Genomic DNA, 18,511 nt, shown 5'->3' with positions numbered 1-18,511 from the left:
GTTCTGAAAGCACCAAAAAGTATGATTTATCATGGCAGAAATTGACTTGCTTTTGATTCTTAAACTTGTGTGCACAGGCCTAAGAGATGACATACAATTAAGAATAGGAGAATGAGATCAGTATCCTTGTGTGTATTAGAGAAGAAGTGACTTTGCTAGTAATGACCTGGGAGGTTACAAGAAAGACTAAGATAAAAAAAGGTATGTACAGGATATATCTTAAAGTGTTACTAAACCCACAACAGTAAAATCAGTCTGTATATGCAGTAAAGCATGCTCATTATGCTCACTGTGGAACCTACTGTAAGGGGTTGATCCTCCGCATTGTGTAAAAAGGCTGCTTGATGCTGTCTACTCTGACCCTCCCCTTCTTCCACTGTCCCCAATCCATCTGCTAATAAGACAGAGCCTTATGAAGTCACTCTACACATGCTCAGTTTGTTGATTATTGCTAGTGATTTTTTTTTTTTTTGGGAGGGTGCATGTGATCAGCACAGGGCAAATCAGCACTGCCTAGACAGAGGGTCAGGGGTCCTGCAGCCTCAGAGGACAGTCAAAGGACAATGAAAACTCCTCCTACAAGCTTTAACCAGACACTGATAGATGTCACAAGACTGCTATATACTGCTGGTGAGAAAGGGTATATAGCAGTTTATATTTACTAAATCAATTGCATTTCCATGTTCTGTGTACTGTGGGAGGCCAGATATAGTGAATGCAGGGTCCTGGGTTTAGTAACACTTTAAAGCGGGGGGTCAGCAACCTGTAGATCGCGATCTACCAGTAGATCGCGAGCAGGTGACTGGTAGATTGCGGTCTGGGCTTGCTGACCCGCCATCCCAGAGAAACAAACAGAGTGCCATGCAGAGGGACTACTTGTAAAGTTGGAGCTGTAGTAAGGAGCAAGAACCGCATAAGCCGATGCCTCCTCTGTAGTGCCGGCTCCTGTCCCATGTGGCGTGATACCAACTGTACTCCACCTCTTATCCCAGCTAGCGGTCTCCAGAGTAGTGCCAGCAACAGGAGGAAGAGATCTTCAGGTCAATGTGAAGCAATACACTGGGTATAATAGTATAAGGCGGCATTCACACTGATGCGCTACGGTTTACCCACACCGCGGGTGCAGGGCTGTGTACCTGCAGCATTTCTATAGTTTGCTGCGATATGTTGCCTCCTCACCACCTGATTTAAACCCATGATTGCCATGCAATGCACATGATTGTGACAGGGTAGTATGGTTTAAATCTGGTTTGAGGAGGTGATATTGTGCAACACTGTGCCCGGTGATCTTTGACGTCTGCTGTTCAGGTAGGTCTCCACCTTTTTAAGGTTGCCTACCCCTGCTTTAAAGTGTACTCTTTAAGTCGGCTCCACACGTGCATTATTCCACACATTAAGGGGTTGTTGCTTTACGGCATCTTATTTACATTAAACGGGCTGTCAAAGCATTCCAGCGCACACAAGTAAACTGTAATTTACCCTTTTTTTTAACACATTTCATGACAAAACACACTAAAACATGGTTAAGAGAGGAAACATGTCACAAAAGTCAGCTTAGGTGGATGATAGAGCAATCTATAGCTGCTGAAGAATCACTTTAATGTACTGTATATGTAAATCCAGTCACTAAAACTCATAGATTTAACATGTAAATATAACTTCAAAAGTCATTTTCACTATTTTTAAAACAGACATTTCCATTACAGTAATACATGGTGATTCTACCTTAAAGGTCTTTGTGTGGACACACCCTGTTTAGAGTGACAACGCTCTAGGGTTGACTTACCAAAGGCAAATAGACTGTGCACTTTGCAAAGTGCAGTTGCACTCTGCAGGTGCATTTGCAACAGAGCTTAGTAAATGAGGTAAAGCTTCACTTTGCAAAGAATACCCAATCACGTGCAAGGAAAATAAAATAAAAAACAGCAGTTTTGCTTGCACGTGATTGGATGATGCAAGTCAGCAGAGCTTCTGCTCATTTACAAAGCTCTGGAGCAATTGCTCTTGCAGAGTGCAACTGCACTTTGCAAAGTGCACAGTCTATTTGCCTTTAGTAAATCAACCCCTCTGTGTCTGTCTCCTTATTGTCCTCCTGAATAGTCACCTTGTCACACGCTCTTCCAAGTATAGACTACTAAAGGTTGTGACCATGCTCATACTTGTGGCCATAAGAGAGCCCCTGTTGAGAAATGATATGCAGAAGTTGCTGGACTGAGTGCATGTGTCCAAGAAGTGACAGCAAAAAGGCTGGAAGAGATTAGGAGTGCTTATAGACAAGATAGGATAAAAAAATGTGAAAACAAGTATTCTACCATAAAAAAATGGCAATTATTTATGATAAATAGTGCCTTAGCAAACTAAATGTCATTTAATTAGCGTTGTAAATGATAAACCTGCTAAGTTTATATTCCCCAGTTAATTATAGGGAAAGTGTAAAGAAAGTTGATACCAGTTTACTGACCTTAAAAAGTACACACAACACATTATGGAAGCAAATGGTTTGTCTTAGCTTAGCATGTGATCAGTGATGGGTTGTGTCATTATGGGATGATGGTCCTTAGCCAATTTATAATTAGCGCACTTTATCAAAAGATTAGAATTTAGTATTTCATTTTTATGCTATACTGAAAGTCTTACATATGCATAATTCAATAATATTTTTGAAAGAATAATGAATTATAGAATGCTCTAAGTTCTTTTCCACTAACCTATGTACTGTAGGAGTAAACAGCTATGAAGCCAAAATAATAACAAGAAAAAGGCTTTGAAGCGTTGAGAGTATGGGCTGTTTTCCCACCAGAACTAAAGTAGAACAAACAAAAGAGTTTGAGAACATTGCTTCTTGAATCCTATTTAGAAGATTAGCGTGATCTCATAAAGCTTTAGGACTTGTTTTTTCCCCTTGTATCATTTGATGTGTCATAAAAGGTGGCGTCAGAGGTTATCGCACTGAGCCAAAATATCTTAATTAACGCTCCTGCAGCTAGTTGCAAGGTGTCTACCACTAGGTGGCCCTTCAACATTACAACATTATTATGTGACAGCTAGTACTCAGCCTTGTGCAGTCTCTGGCATTTTAGCATAGGGATATGAAAAGACTGAAATCTGGCAGAGCATTTACAAGAAGGTAGAGAAATTACCCATAAATGTGAAATATGGAAAACAAAAATAATAAATCATTCCACACATTATTATAGTGTTTCATTAAGGGCATCTGTTCTGGAGATATTATAGATACCATTTTCTTATGGGTATTATTTTCTTATCTTTTTTTTTTGGAATGAGATGTTCTGCAGTGTGGATTAAGTCAGTACAGAGGCTGTAAAACAATGTAGCAAACCAGACACTTCTCACTCATGCTTAGCATACACGGGAGAAGACATCTCTATTGAGACTCCAGGGAGTTTTATTAACAGAGCGATTTTGAGCATTTTTCAAAGCTTCCAACATCAAAAATTGAGGAAGAGGGACAACCTGGAAAGGAGAAAACATAAGACACATGAAGCACAACGTGGAATAAGTGAATGTTTCTAAATTGCACTGGATATTTTGGTGTTTGAACTTTGTTCTATATATAGTCTGGGCCTACTGACAGTACACACTACACACATGTGCTGCAAAAATATCCCTTAACTACTGTACTACAAGTGAGAGTCTCACAAACACACATACTGTAGACCTGAAGGATCTTTAAAGTGTAAAATAGAATATGTACAAAGAGTTAACACTTTGTCTGAGTCTCCCTTGGTGTAGCATCCATTTAATACGTGATGAAACACTTGTTGGCTGGACACTGGAACCTGCGTTTAGGGCCATATGTTTTCAGAGATGTAAACCCTGCATGCAAGAATTCTGCATTTGGGGAGTATGTCCCTGAACGCATATGGCCTTAATCGCAAGTACCACTTGGTACAGTATCCACCCTCTGCATATTTCAGCCTGTCCTAGATTTTGACAAACTGCTGGTAGTGGGGCTGGACGATGCACCTGCACCTCCTGGACACCAGAAAACTCCAGTATTTGACGCTGAAATGCCAAATCACCTGTTTGTATGTAGCCTTATAATGCGGGGAATGGGGGAGGAGGTGGTGCACTGGTACTCTGGAAAGAAAGGGGGGCATTGATGCTGTGTGGGGGGGACACTAACCCTTTGTGAAGGGGGGAGGGACACTGATGATCTGTTGATGGAGAGGGGGTGATCGGTGTTCAGTGGATTACTTACCTACAGTATATATGCTCTGTTTTCCATTCTGCTGCCTCCCTCTGTCGAAATGTTAGTATTCATGTCAGGCAGGAGATTACCTGACAAAACAATTAAGGAGCCAAAGCCAAGTGCAGGACTGAAAGTTCTAGCAACTGACCGGCAGTGGCATGGGGTCCAGGGCAGTTTTTTCCACTGGGCACGCTGGGCAGTTGCCCGGGGGCCCCACTTGCCTGGTGGGGCCCCATCCAGGGCCGATCCTCAGCGCTGCAATCTGCTGCTTAAGTTGACTGACTGCACTGGTTGCTCATTTGCTAGAATTGCCGGCCGCCCGGCATCTAGCTAGCAACCAGTGACGTCAGTCAGAGGCCGCGGCTGCCCCAGCATTCATAGCGCGTCGTGGCCACCCCTAGCAGCTAGTGAACAAGCTTCGCCCACCTCTGCCATGTTCTTCAGACAGCGTGTAGAGGGAGCAGAGTGGAAAGACAGCCCTGATTGATAGCTGGCACTGCCTTGCTGCTGTGAGTGACACACTGTACTGCAAAAGGCCGACGGCCTCAAGTAAGTCTAACACTGTCTACTTAAGTAAGGTCCAGTTGTGCATCAAACACAGCCACTGTCTGTGCCCCTCAAAAGCTGCCACTGTGCCCATCAAACACAGCCACTGTGCCCATCAAAGCTGCCACTGTGCCCATCAAACACAGCCACTGTGCCCATCAAAGCTGCCACTGTGCCCATCAAACACAGCCACTGTGCCCATCAAAGCTGCCACTGTGCCCATTAAACGCACTGTATTGCCCGGGGGCTTATAATGCTCTTAAGATGGCCCTGATGGGATCTGGATCTGCAGAACACTGGTATGTGGGTAAAACCCCAGGAGGGTCTCATGAAATCTGGGACTGTTTGGAGGTATGCTTTGTTCTGTTCCCATTTTGCATGAATCTATCCATGGTCACAGTAGCCACCCCGTATTCAGGCGTCCGGCCCCTTTTCGGACGCCGGGCGCCTGAATTCCAGTGATGGAGGTGTTTTTTTAAACACCTGATAAGAGCCACAGGCTCTAATTACATAGTAGGTGAGGTTGAAAAAAGACACAAGTCCATCAAGTCCAACCTATGTGTGTGATTATGTGTCAGTATTACATTGTATATCCCTGTATGTTGCGGTCATTCAGGTGATTATCTAATAGTTTCTTGAAGCCATCAATGCTCCCCGCTGAGACCACCGCCTGTGGAAGGGAATTCCACATCCTTGCCGCTCTTACAGTAAAGAACCCTCTACGTAGTGTAAGGTTAAACCTCTTTTCTTCTAATTGTAATGAGTGGCCACGAGTCTTATTAAACTATCTTCTGCGAAAAAGTTTTATCCCTATTGTGGGGTCACCAGTACAGTATTTGTAAATTTAAATCATATCCCCTCTCAAGCGCCTCTTCTCCAGAGAGAATGTGCTAGTAACCTTTCTTCATAACTAATATCCTCCTGACCCTTTATTAGCTTTGTTGCGCTTCTTTGTACTCGCTCCATTTCCAGTACATCCTTCCTAAGGACTGGTGCCCAGAACTGGACAGCATACTCCAGGTGCGGCCGGACCAGAGTCTTGTAGAGTGGGAGAATTATCGTTTTATCTCTGGCGTTGATCCCCTTTTAATGCATGCCAATATTCTGTTTGCTTTGTTAGCAGCAGCTTGGCATTGCATGCCATTGCTGAGCCTATCATCTACTAGGACCCCCAGGTCCTTTTCCATCCTAGATTCCCCCAGAGGTTCTCCCCCCAGTGTATAGATTGCATTCATATTTTTGCCACCCAAATGCATTATTTTACATTTTTCTACATTGAACCTCATTTGCCATGTAGTCGCCCACCCCATTAATTTGTTCAGGTCTTTTTGCAAGGTTTCCACATCCTGCGGAGAAGTTATTGCCCAGCTTAGCTTAGTATCGTCTGCAAATACAGAGATTGAACTGTTTATCCCATCCTCCAGGTCGTTTATGAACAAATTAAATAGGATTGGTCCCAGCACAGAACCTTGGGGAACCCCACTACCCACCCCTGACCATTCTGAGTACTCCCCATTTATCACCACCCTCTGAACTCGCCCTTGTAGCCAGTTTTCAATCTGGGCTTCAAAAAAGGTGGACTTGGAGTGCAAAGCATTGCCTCGCTGTCCACCCAGGTGTGTTAACAAAGCAAATTAATATTTGCTTTTCTAACACTGAACCGCCTCTCAGCCAATCAGGAGGTGCGGATCTAATACCCGTCACCTGATTGGCTAAAGGCACAGGCGCTCTGATTGGACACCTAACAGAACGGAAGAAGAGACACACGGGAGGACAGAGAACCATGGAGGACACAGGAGCCGTCGCCTGACCCGCTGCATGTCCCACAGCTTACTGCCATCACCCGCCACCATGATGGGGCAAGTGTGTGCCGGTCAGACGGCGAGCAGGGGGGGGAGTCACAGAGGCTGCATATGATGGGCACAGAGGCTGCATATGATGGGCACAGGCTGCATATGATGGGCACAGAGCCTGCATATGATGGGCACAGAGGCTGCATTTGATGGGCACAGTAGCTGCATTTTATGGGGCACAGTGGTTGCATTTTATGGGCACAGTGGCTGCAATTGATGGCACAGTAAGGCTGCAATTGATGTTTTTTTTTTCAGTATTTTTTTGAATTTTTCAGTTTGCGTCCCCCAAAAGTTTTGAGCACCAACCGCCACTGATGTAATAGTATGCACCGCATACTAGCACTTTATGACATACCAAAAACATTCCAAAATATTCACCATAATGATTGTATAATGTACAGCTGGTGCTCCCAGTTGCTCTATAGTTATTTTCCTTTACTTTGATACATAAATCCCTTGATATTTCTTGTTTACGGTTGTGATAAAAAAAAAGTTCTGTTTAAAGCTGTTTATATTAGTTAATTGCTCCTGTCAATTTTATTCCACCTCTTCTCATAACATGGGACTGAACATAAAAAAAAGAGAAAATGTTACAATATAAAATTCATTTTAAGTCCTCTTACACATTTCTTACAATATATTACTGTTCCACACATTTTTTTAAATTAAACCTTTATAGATAAAGGTTGTAGTTATGCAAAGGTACCTGCACCCTCAGAGTGACTATTTGGAGTCACATTGCTGTCTCTTAGGCATCTTTTTAGAGCAGGATGGTCTCCACAGACCTATAAATCAAGAGTGCCAATGTTGGGAAAGAATCCTTGCAGGACTCTTTTGTTATGTAAAGTTGCTGTGACATCATCCCCGGTGGCAGAAAGATGGAACAAGAAACCCCAGGTGTACATGATCTGTTCCTGCTAGAGCAAGTCCAGTGGGGGTCAAAGTGTTGTCCTCATCACAAGGATGTGCCAATAAAAATACTAAAAGAAAAAAGAAAATTGACATTATCAGAGTCAAATAAGGGGTTTTGTCCTAATAATGGCCTCTCTATCTGTTGGAAAAGCAACAGCAAGTTATATAAACTGAACTATATATATGCATTATATCTATCTATGCAGCAGGTGGTGCTGTAGTATTATAGTGTATAGTTCATGTTTTCTATGATATAACAGGATGTAATGTCTATCTCGTTGCACATACTTGTATGCTCCTTTTTCCTGTCTACATAATGTCGAGCCATGATAAAGATATCCTCCATGAAAGTAAAGTATTCTCTGGATCCAAGAAGCTTCCCGCGCATAATTTCAATACTCAACTAATACTATCAACAAATTTAAGCATCTTACAGATTACATCTCTGAGTTTAACAATATTGTCACTTCATGGTATATATGCCCAGTGTGCACTTTCAAGGTCCAATCTGCAGGGTTGCCCAGAATTTGATTAAAGGTGCCCAATAAAATCGGTAAAAAGTTCTTGGGTCTTATTCCAATACTCATCCGTTTGCATTCTAAGAGCCTAAGATTGGCCATACATTTTCTTTTTTGTTTTCATTCAACCAGTGGGTTGAATGAAAAAATGGATCCAATTTCCCCATCCACACATTTGAGGAGAATGGGGGAATCATTGCTATTGTGTTCTGACAGCGGGCTATAGCCAGTGACACTGTTTGTTCCAGAAAAGCCTGACTGGTTGGTTGTACAGAAGTTGATCAATATATCAACTTGTGTACAACCAGGTCACCCATACATGTATGGCCGGCTTAAGTCTTATGGTCCTGTGTTTGTATTTTGTTCAGTCATATTTTGTTAAACTTTTTATAGGTATGAGTTACAGTTACAATGAGTAGAAAGAGTGTAAAGGTAGTAAGATACAAATGATCCAAAATGAGGTGATGTACACATAAAAATCACAAATTCCATTGTTGGCAAAAAGAAGGTGTTGGTAACCAGGCACCACTATCTCAGATCATTCAAGAGGTAACTGGGGAGGCAACTACCCAACTAAATTGGTTGGATGTTACCTTTGTCAGAAGACATAATGAAAAGTAGTACAAATTATCAGGTTCATCTACTGATATATTGAGGATAATTGCACCTGTACGTTATATATCCATGAAAAGGGTTACTGAATTGAAGCCAGTTGAGATGAAAGAATGGGTAAGAGCAAGAAAAGCGACTAGGGGTATGAAAGGAGGAGGGAGATCCAGGATCACTCCATCATGGCTAATGGGAGGTTGAGGGAGTTCCTCCGTTGACCCTGTCCAGAAGCTGTGTTTGTATTTAATTGTGCACTAGTTTCTTCCAGCTCCTGTCCTCTGGCCCTCAGCTGGAATGTTTCAGTTTTGAGTTAATAAAGTGACCTTTTCCACTAAAATCACAAAAGAATGTAACTCTTCAAACTGATAATGAAATTCATCTTACATTCATTCATTTAACCAACATGTTTTGCTTTAACTTACAATTATTGTTTTTTTCTACTGATTGAGTGAGGCACAGATGATGTAGCCCTAGTCACACAGATGCATCCAGTTAAGTTCCTGTCACATGTTTCAAGAGGCAGACCCAGTGTTCTTTGCAGAGTTCCAGGAAGTAAAGGGAGATGGATTCATTTGCCCTTTGTTGAAATGGCCACCTTGAGATGAATGATGGAGGAAAAGACATGAATAAAAAGCCTTCATTTATTTTTAATCATTTACTAATCATTTCTAACGGTGCCTTTGTTGTAATTTTAAGAGAAGGGTGAAGTTCCTCTTTAAGGCTGTGTTTATATGCATGGGCATATTATTATTACCATGGACGATGGCCTCAAGATCTTCTTTTGTCAGTGGAGCTTTAAGATATTGTTTAATGTTCCAAAGTGTATCAGCCCAAGGTGATTGTGGAGAGAAGCTTATCTGGCAATTGCTGTTACCATAATCCTTCTGCCCTAAGCATTTGCAGAGTATTATAACTCTTCACTGTATCAGCCTTCTTTCTCAGTTTAGCCTCTTCAGTCTGACACTGCCTCCTTTTTAAGCTTTTCAGAGCTATAAGTGGCTCTGAAGAGTCCTCTCTTTCCAGGCTTTGTAATAACTGTTTTGGGTCACTTTAAACTTGCTGTACAGACTATATTAGTAATATATTAGTAAATGGGGGACCACAAAAGAATGCGCCTTTATGTGTGCAAGGCCAGACCACGCCCCCCTGTCCAACATGTTTAAACCAGGCTGGTAAGGCAAACAAAAAAAAATCCTTTTAAAGCATGTGCCAATTTCTCCCAATGGCTAAAGTATCTATTAAATACAATTTTTAAAACTATATAAAGGTAGGGTAACACTTCCCCAAAGGTAGAAGGACACTAATAAGATTGTCACTGAACTTGATAATTATCACTAGGGGCTCATATACTTTTAATACTATATATTATTATTATAATACCACTATACTGTATTATTATGCCAAGTCCTTACTGTGTCTTATTGATAAAACCCATGTTTGGAAGATATCCTGTAGTGTACACCCCTTACAGTAAAAAAACATTTTCATTTGCGAAAGTCTCAGGCTCTTTGAGCAACCAAAAAGCATTCTTTCTGGTGTGTGTTAAGGCTTGTTTTTTTCCCTTAAATTGTACCAAAAGCAATGTTTTTTTGTTTTTTTCTATTTTTGTAACGAGCAATTAAGTATGAGAATTGTATTGTCATCTCTACCCTATTGGGGTTGTCTCTGAAACAAGAATTGAACGTCTTCTAATGGGGACAGCTGACAAAGAGTGAATTGACAAAATGCGGGCGCTTTAACCATTTGTTACGCTATTTATTTAAAAATAACGTTTGGGCTTTACTGTGTTTTTTAAATATGACTGTATATACCTGGTGTCTAAAAGTACACACAGATCCATCTCCATCATTAATCACCTAACTATAGCCAGAATCTGGAAATCTACTAGAAGAGTAAAAGCTTACTGTAAGTGTGTGTGTGTAAACCATACTGCATCTTTCTTTCTATGCTCACTATTAAAACTAGATACAAATTTTTATTTTTTTTGTGTTCATTACATGTGATTGGGTATTTTTTGCAAGTGGAAGCTTCACCACATTCACTTAGGCTGGCCATTCATTATACAAATGGTTGCAATTTTCCTTTAGCTTTACCAAAGCCATATAATATGAAGGTAAACTGAACAAGAAAATTATATAAAGTATGGCCAGCTTAAAGTGGCTGTAACCCTAAAAAATTATAATAAAAAAAGATCCTGTTCCTTTAAGGCAGGATCTATAGCGGGGGTCAGCAACCTGTAGATCTTGACCTACCTGATGACTAGTAGATGACAGGTGACTAGTAGATGGTGGTCTGGGCTTTCTGGCCCTCCATCCCAGAGCATTAAACTGAGTGCAATGCAGACAGACTACTTGTAAATGTGAAGCTGTAGTAGGGAGCAAGAGCTGCATATGCAGATGCCTCCTCTGTGGCTCCTGTCCCATGCGGAGTGATACCAACTGCAGTCCACCTCTTATCCTGGCTAGCAGTCTCCAGAGTGGTGCCAGCAGCAGGAAAGAAGAGATCTTCAGGTCAGTGTGAAGCAATAGACTGGGCATAATAGTATAGGCCTGCTTTCACAATGATGTGCTGTGGTTTACCCACACTGTGTTTCCTGTGGATTTGCTGCATTTAGCCATAGCCTGGTGATCTTTGAGTACTTCCATGTTGTTCAGGTAGATTTCCACCTCTTTAAGGTTGCCTGCCCCTGATCTATAGCACAGTGCTTGTGCTGTGTAATTTTTCCCTATCTATGTTGTAATATACATGGTTGATCCTGCCTGTTCCTGTGTCCCCCATCTGTGCTGACCATGCTAACCATGGCTTCTAAGCCATGATACCATTGTCAGGTTATGTGCCTCTGTCATCCCGCTCTCTGCTTTGAATCTCTCCCCCTCCCTCCCTGCCTGTCAGCGTGAGAGCGGCTCTCTTCCCAACCCCTCCCACCGATTTTCAGCTGCAATATGCAGCAAAAATACACGTATCCCCTTGGATTATGATGGCATTAACTATAGTATATGTGTGTGTTTTTAAAATGCAAAGGCTAAATACCTTTTTCCACACTGCTGCTGTGCAGTCACGTGATCTCCTCTGGGGAAGCTCGGCCCCTCCCGCTTCTCTCAATAGATCAGGGAAGAAGAGCAGATCACGTAACTGCACAGCGGCACTGTGAGAAAAGGTATTTAGTCCTTTCATTAAAAAAAAACACACACATACTACAGTAAATGGCAGCATAATCCAGAGGGGATACCAGTAAAGTCACAATGTGGCCAGTGTGGCTGGTGCTCAATATTTCGGGGGAGACAGGCAGGATAGCAGCGATCAGAGGCCTCCTTACCTTAGGAGGCAAATGACAAAGATCTCGCTCCTTGCTCTGGGGCCGTTGCTTTTCCTCCCGGTCGAATAGGAAGCGGGTCCTGAGACCCGATTGGCCAGGAGTCCTAAGACTCCCTGGCCAATCAGGTCTCAGGACCCACTTCCTGATTGGCCAGGAGGAGAACATTAATGCGCTAGTGTCACACAACTGGGTGGGCTCAGAGCGCAGTGCTCTATGTCACGAGTCCACCCTTTTTTAAGCCACTTAGAGCCTCAGGTTCTAATCACATGCTTAAAAAAAAAAACCAGTTGGAATCTATGTGTCTGGCGCCCTGCATGTAGATTAATGCAGTTTTCTACCTATAAAAATTGTCCAATGTATTTTAAAGGGGTTGTAAACCTTTGTGTTTTTTCACCTTAATGCACCCTATGCATTAAGGTGAAAAAACACCTGGAAGTGACCAGCCCCCCAGTCCCCCCCTGTTTTACCTAACTGAGCCCTGGAACTTGACCCGGCGGGGACGCGCTGTCTCTCTTCCCGGGGTTCTTGGATCTCGTTTGGATAGATTGATACCAGCACAGCCACTGGCTCCCACTGCTGTCAATCAAATCCAATGATGCGGGCGCCGGGGGGCAGGGCCGAGTCATACATTCGGTGGCTATGGACGCCAAATGCTGGACTCGGGAGCTTCCCGCAAGGTAACCCCCTCAGGAGAGCACTTCTCCTAGGGAGTTATCTGATGTGAGGGGGGAGCCGCAAGAGCCGCCGGGGAACCCCAGAAGACAAGCTGCACAGTAGAGGTAATTATGATATGTTTGTTATTTAAAAACGGTAGGTGGGACACTGATGGGCTCCTGTGCAGAAATTTCATTGACGTCACTGTCAGCTACCACAGATAGATACCACAGCTGTGTTTTGTCATGCATTTTTTGCACTAGGTATCTTGGAAATTTAGATTTCAATTATTAAAGGATTCCTTGGTAATAGGTTTGTTAATGGATAGAAAATATGTGTTATTTGATAAACAATCTCCATTCTTCCCTTCTACTAGGACTGTGAGAAAAAAGGATTTATGAATAAACTGTATGCCATTCAAGAGGTGTGCATCAGTGTACAGGGCGTGCTTGATGAAGTGGCTTCTTTGGGTGAGAGGATAAAAAAGTGAGTACATATGTGTCAATATATATTGCCATAGAAGACCATATCAAATACGGCTACAGTTTATTTCTGTATCTAGGATCACTTTAAATATGACTAATGTCATCCAAGTAGGCTGGCAGGAAAAAGACAGAGAAAAACATGTTGTAAAATCTTTGGATTAAAAAAGCAAACAGATAATGAAGAACATTTACAATATGTGCCTTTGGGTTGCCGAGTCCCAATTCATGAACTTTCTCTATTAAAGGCCTCAGTACCACAAAAGCTCTTTGATAATTCATATATTCAAGCTGGGGTTCTGCTAAATTTCTCTAGGCTCTCACAATAAGGTGAATCCCATGACATTTGCTCAGTGGGAATTACAGCTCCAAATTCAAAATGAAATAGTGTACAAAGGAGCCGTGTCATTTCAACATAACGTGGTAGAACTTAAAACCCCTGCAGCTGATGAATTTTGGAAGGTCATATTACCTTCCACAGGTGGACCGGGTGCTGCTGTCTGTCATCCATACCTTTGCTATGCATCAGACAGGACAGCAGCAGAGGATTTTACACACCTATGTGGCATGAGGGTGGCTGTTGCAGAATGCAGGGTGAATGATGTGGAAGTCGGGGTGAATGATGTGGAAGTCGGGGTGAATGATGTGGAAGTCGGGGTGAATGATGTGGAAGTCGGGGCGAAGGATGTGGGGGGAGGGGTTAATGGGGGGGGTTTTGGAATCACATCCTGATGGCGATTAAATCTCAAAATGTTTCTTAGCCTGGATTGTGTTTAAGTTGAGGTTCGGGGTTTGTAGTTGTCATTAAAATATGTTTCTATGTAATCTTGTCAGGAAACGGTTTTCTTTACTTGCTGATGTAAGCACGCTTGTTTTTGTTTAGTAGTTGTTTATTTTTGTGTAAATATGTTTTTATTAATGAACTGTATGTTTGTGTGATTTTTTTAATAAAAAAATTTACACACCTATGTACACTTTGCTACCACTACTCACCCTGTCTGAGCAATTTTTTTTCACTATTTTGGCTTCCTAGTATATGTGGGCATACCATACTCCTTTTTTAGCTTGACCAAAATTTGTAAGCAAAACAAATCTCTAATATTCATGAACTAAAATGACTACCAAGTACTTAATGGACTGCGTGGTTTGTTGCTCCTTAATATAAAGAGGATTTCCTAAGGTCCTATTAAGAATCCAGAAGCTAGTTCACTCTGCCATAGAACTTAAGCTTCCCCTGGGAGCTTTTAATATTGCTATACACCTTGGCTATCCCAACTCCTGCTCTCCTACTGTTGCATTCACCACAGTGTAAAAAAATACTATTTATTCAACAAGGATGGATGCACCTCTCATAACGGCTACAGTAATTGTGCGGACGTTGGAACTTCAAGTGGAACTCCATGCAAAAAAGATAAAGTGTTTGTTACCCCAACACTTCATATTCCTGATATGTGCCTGCTATACCATGTACTTGTATGATAAAGTATCCTGTTCTCTTTGTATTGCTTCCTTTATATGAAATCCCTGGTGTTCCTGCCAGCCCCCTTGCTTTCCTATTAGAAATTGACCACACTAAACAGGGGAACACACTGTGGCCAGTTCTCTAGTTGTGCTGGAAACCCAGTGTGCTCACCTCCAATGATCAGATTTGTCCTGACACAACCCCCCCACCACCTTTCACAGCCATTCACTGGGAATATCAGTTTGCTGTTGTTTCTACTCCCCCAGCTTATGCAGCTGAAAACAGAGGGAATGTGATCACTTATAAAAAAGGAAAAAGCTTTTTATAATGTTTTTTATATCTCTACACAAATGTTTTGCCTTTCTTTTCTGTTTTAAACTGAATGCATTGTTTGACAAGGTGATCGCTTACAATCACTTTAAGAACAGGGTTGTGATAGTGGCAACACATCTCTGGTGGTCAGGATGATCACTCATGGCACATTTCAGGACAGCTTGCTGCCTCTTGGGCTGGGTTCCTGCTCATTGGACTGAGGTGATGATTTTTTGTCATATAAGCAGGTTGAAGATAAAAAGGTGACAAAGCTAAAATAAAAGCAAAGGGAGCTGCACTGACCATATACATTCAGTGCCTAATCGTGCATGTTTATAGAAAGTGAATGAAAGCCCACAAGATCATCAATTGAAACGATCAGTTGTGCCCATAAGGGTAAATGTCCATTGATTATTGTTCATGACAGGTTATTCCACCACACCAAAAGTGCACCTCCACCACATAGAGAGCATGCTTACCAGATGGCAAGCTTGGAAAGCTTGTGGCTAATACCCAGCCAGGGCCTTTATCCTAGGGAGAAATCTGATGCCAGCTCTAGAAGGGATAACACTCTGCACTGGAAAGGCCAACCAGACGTCTCACCACTCTCGCAAGGACCAAGGAGTACACCTCCACCTCAGCATTCAAAGGACAATGAGCCAGGATACCCAAAAAGAAACAACTCGCTATAGTGTAAAACCAACTACAACTTTAATGATAAAAAATAGTATTGCACTTACAGCAAAGAGCATATAAAAAAACAAGGAATAAAAAGCTGTCCGGCTTGCGTAGACCACCCGTCCTTCCGGGATCTTAGTAGCACGGTGACGTCAGCACGTCCCTCCTGCCAACGCGTTTCATCACAAGATGACGGTTTCCTGGGACACTGAGGTGCTGAGGTGGAGGTGTACTCCTTGGCCCTTGCAAGAGTGGTGAGACGTCTGGTTGGCCTTTCCTGTACGGAGTGTTATCCCTTCTAAAGCTGGCATCAGATTTTTTCTCCCCAGGATAAAGGCCCTGGCTGGGTATTAGCCGCAAGCTTTCCAAGCTTGCCATCTGGTAAGCATGCTCTCTTTGTGGTGAATGTGCACTTTTGATGTGGAGGAATAACCTGTCATGAACAATAATCAATGGACATTTACCCTGATCGCACTGATCGTTTCAATTGAGGATTTCTGTAGGTATCCCACAGTACAGCTGCAGCTTTATTTAGTTTGTTTTTAATATTTATGTGTTAGCGCGGTAATTTTTTGTTTTTTCTGACAAAGCTAAAATGTTTAAGCAGAAAAAGCGTGCATCTGTCTGGCTGTGCAGAAAGATAGGAGTTACTAAATCACAGGACTGGCTGAACATAAATACAAGTCCTACTTTAAGCAAATGATCTTTATCTCTGGGGTCACTAGAAAAATACGTCAAGTATCTACTAAAAATGGACATGTCACTTTAAGATGGTCGCATCTTTTCATGTAATATTTTAGGTATCAGCAAAGTGTGTTCACCGCAACTAACAGTTGTCTATAAGGCATTTTTTGTACATACTGCCTGATTTGCTGCTAAACTGCTTAGACATAGATACTGTAGATGCAGTGACAAAAGATGTTTTAAAAACAGACATTGCATTGTCAGCCATTCCCTCGTTTGTATACATATCCAACACTGTGTGCTATTCTGCTACAGTACCCCTTTAGCTACCCTATATGAGCTGTGTCACAGTATATTATAAGAGTATGTCTGATTAAATGGTTAGATCCATTCCCCTGATGCATGAAGACATTTTACAAAGTGTTATAATTCACGATGAAGAGCTGTTGGTCAATATTCTCAGTTCTTGTATTATTTCTAGTAAGTGAGTTATTGGATATTGAAGAGTGATTAATAGGAGCCATTGTCTCTAATGTTGTTGCCGTACGATTTATTTGGCATCATTTATCTTGGCATTTCCTCTTGTGCACATCCAGCAGTAAGCAAAGAAGAGTAATACGTCTGCCTGTCTCGTTTAGCCCTGCACACTTTATTTGTTATGTCTTTCATTAGATATATGAGAGGATTAGACCTGTGACTCATGTCATTTTTTTCCATACAGCACAGTCAACTGGACGGTCCCATTCCTAACCTGGCTGGCAATTATCACCTTGTGCGTCCTAACGGCTGTGCTATATTTTATTCCACTCAGATACCTCGTCCTTCTGTGGGGTAGGTAACATATTAGTAGAGCCATTGATGCTCTCCACTGATAAGTTTTTTTTAAGAGGATGACTTATAGTTTTAGCAGCTACAGCACTTATGATCTAGAAAAGATTGTCTGATCGAAGAAGGTAAGAGAACTGACATATCACTACACTGTAAATGTGTATCTCAGCTGTTATTTTTCGAATTTGTCATCACACTAAAAGTTGGCACCATATGGCCTATTCCTGAGAAACTGAGTGCAATTTATTGGGCTTTTTCATAGGATCAGTCCACCCAAATCTGATATTTTAGGTCTGGTAGGACACTGGCAGATTCAGTGTCATGTTATACCTCTCATAGAACTCCTGACGTATTTTCTGGTGGAATAAAACAGCAAAGAAAGTAAAGATGATGAAAAGTAAAGTGATCAGATAGGCGCCAAGATCTGGATATATCTAAATAAAATGTCTTCTTTGTGCAAATTTCATAAAACCCAAGTAAATGAAAAGATTCATGTACTGTTTCAATAAAGAAGACGTTTGCAGAGGTCAAGATAGAGGTGACCTTCATGGTTATCTGTGAAGATTTACTACCTGGTCATGTATGAAGGGGAATCTGTTATCTGATATCATGATCCAGTGAGCTCAGTTTCTCTCCTACTTTTCATATGTGCAAGGCCTATTTCAGCCAGAGTTTATCATCCGCCCACTGCCTTAAACCACATTGTTTTAAGTAATATGATGTTTTAAGAGTGCTACTTGCTGAGCCAGGTTTCTTTTAGGTTCCCTGCACTATCACATTCAAACATAGATGGTATCAGCATCCTGCAATCCCTATTACATCAGAGCTCAGACTGGGAGAGAGAGGGAAGCAACATGTAGCACACCCCCTTAAGGGCCCCAGATAAACTGGGATCCCCCACCCTACACAGCCAGCCCAACCACAATTTTACAGGCACTTCAGAGTCAGAGAACAGTCCGTGACTTTGTTTTTGTTTTTTTATTGAGGATAATAAATTGGATAGGAATGGGAGGTTATAGGATGCCCACTTGGCTTCAATAACTTCAGGGACACCTTCTTATATACAGTCTCTATATACAGTCTACATATACAACTCCACTTCTTCCTCCAGCACACACTCAGTCAGATTAAAGGCAATAGTCCATTACAGGCAGGAACCTGAGGCCCCTTGGTTGTGTAGCAAAGTATTACAGTATCAAGCTTGTGCTCCCTCCTGTGGCTACTGATCCCTGCACCACCTCTTTAGGCACTGCCAACCCACCTGGCTGCAACTGCCCCTTCACTAGCGCTCGAGGCTAACTTCTCCACCACAATCCTCCTGACTGACACTCACCAGCCCACCTCGCTGACTTTCTGGAGATCTCCCAGTAGTGCTAACCTGCTCCTGCTGTCCTCTCTCCTTGCTCCCGTGCCTCTAGGAAGGGCTTCCTCCATGTGTTTTGAC

At 42.1% G+C, this 18,511-nt stretch overlaps 1 protein-coding gene across 4 annotated transcripts in view; it reads left to right on the top strand.

Moving 5' to 3' along the window:
• The window catches only part of MCTP1 (multiple C2 and transmembrane domain containing 1), a 1,184,139-nt gene that overhangs the window by 1,136,022 nt on the left and 29,606 nt on the right, over window positions 1-18,511 (top strand). For all 4 annotated transcript variants that reach the window (XM_073624522.1, XM_073624521.1, XM_073624523.1 and 1 more), the window contains 2 exons: window positions 12,998-13,107; window positions 16,961-17,070. In XM_073624522.1, the coding sequence (XP_073480623.1) occupies window positions 12,998-13,107; window positions 16,961-17,070 (220 nt within the window). The remainder of the gene's footprint in view (window positions 1-12,997; window positions 13,108-16,960; window positions 17,071-18,511) is intronic.

Source organism: Aquarana catesbeiana, linkage group LG01, assembly GCF_042186555.1.
Source record: "Aquarana catesbeiana isolate 2022-GZ linkage group LG01, ASM4218655v1, whole genome shotgun sequence".
In the NCBI taxonomy this organism is placed as follows: Eukaryota; Metazoa; Chordata; class Amphibia; order Anura; family Ranidae; genus Aquarana; species Aquarana catesbeiana.
Note: the sequence above shows the minus strand (reverse complement) of the source record. Positions and strands in the feature narration are given on the sequence as shown.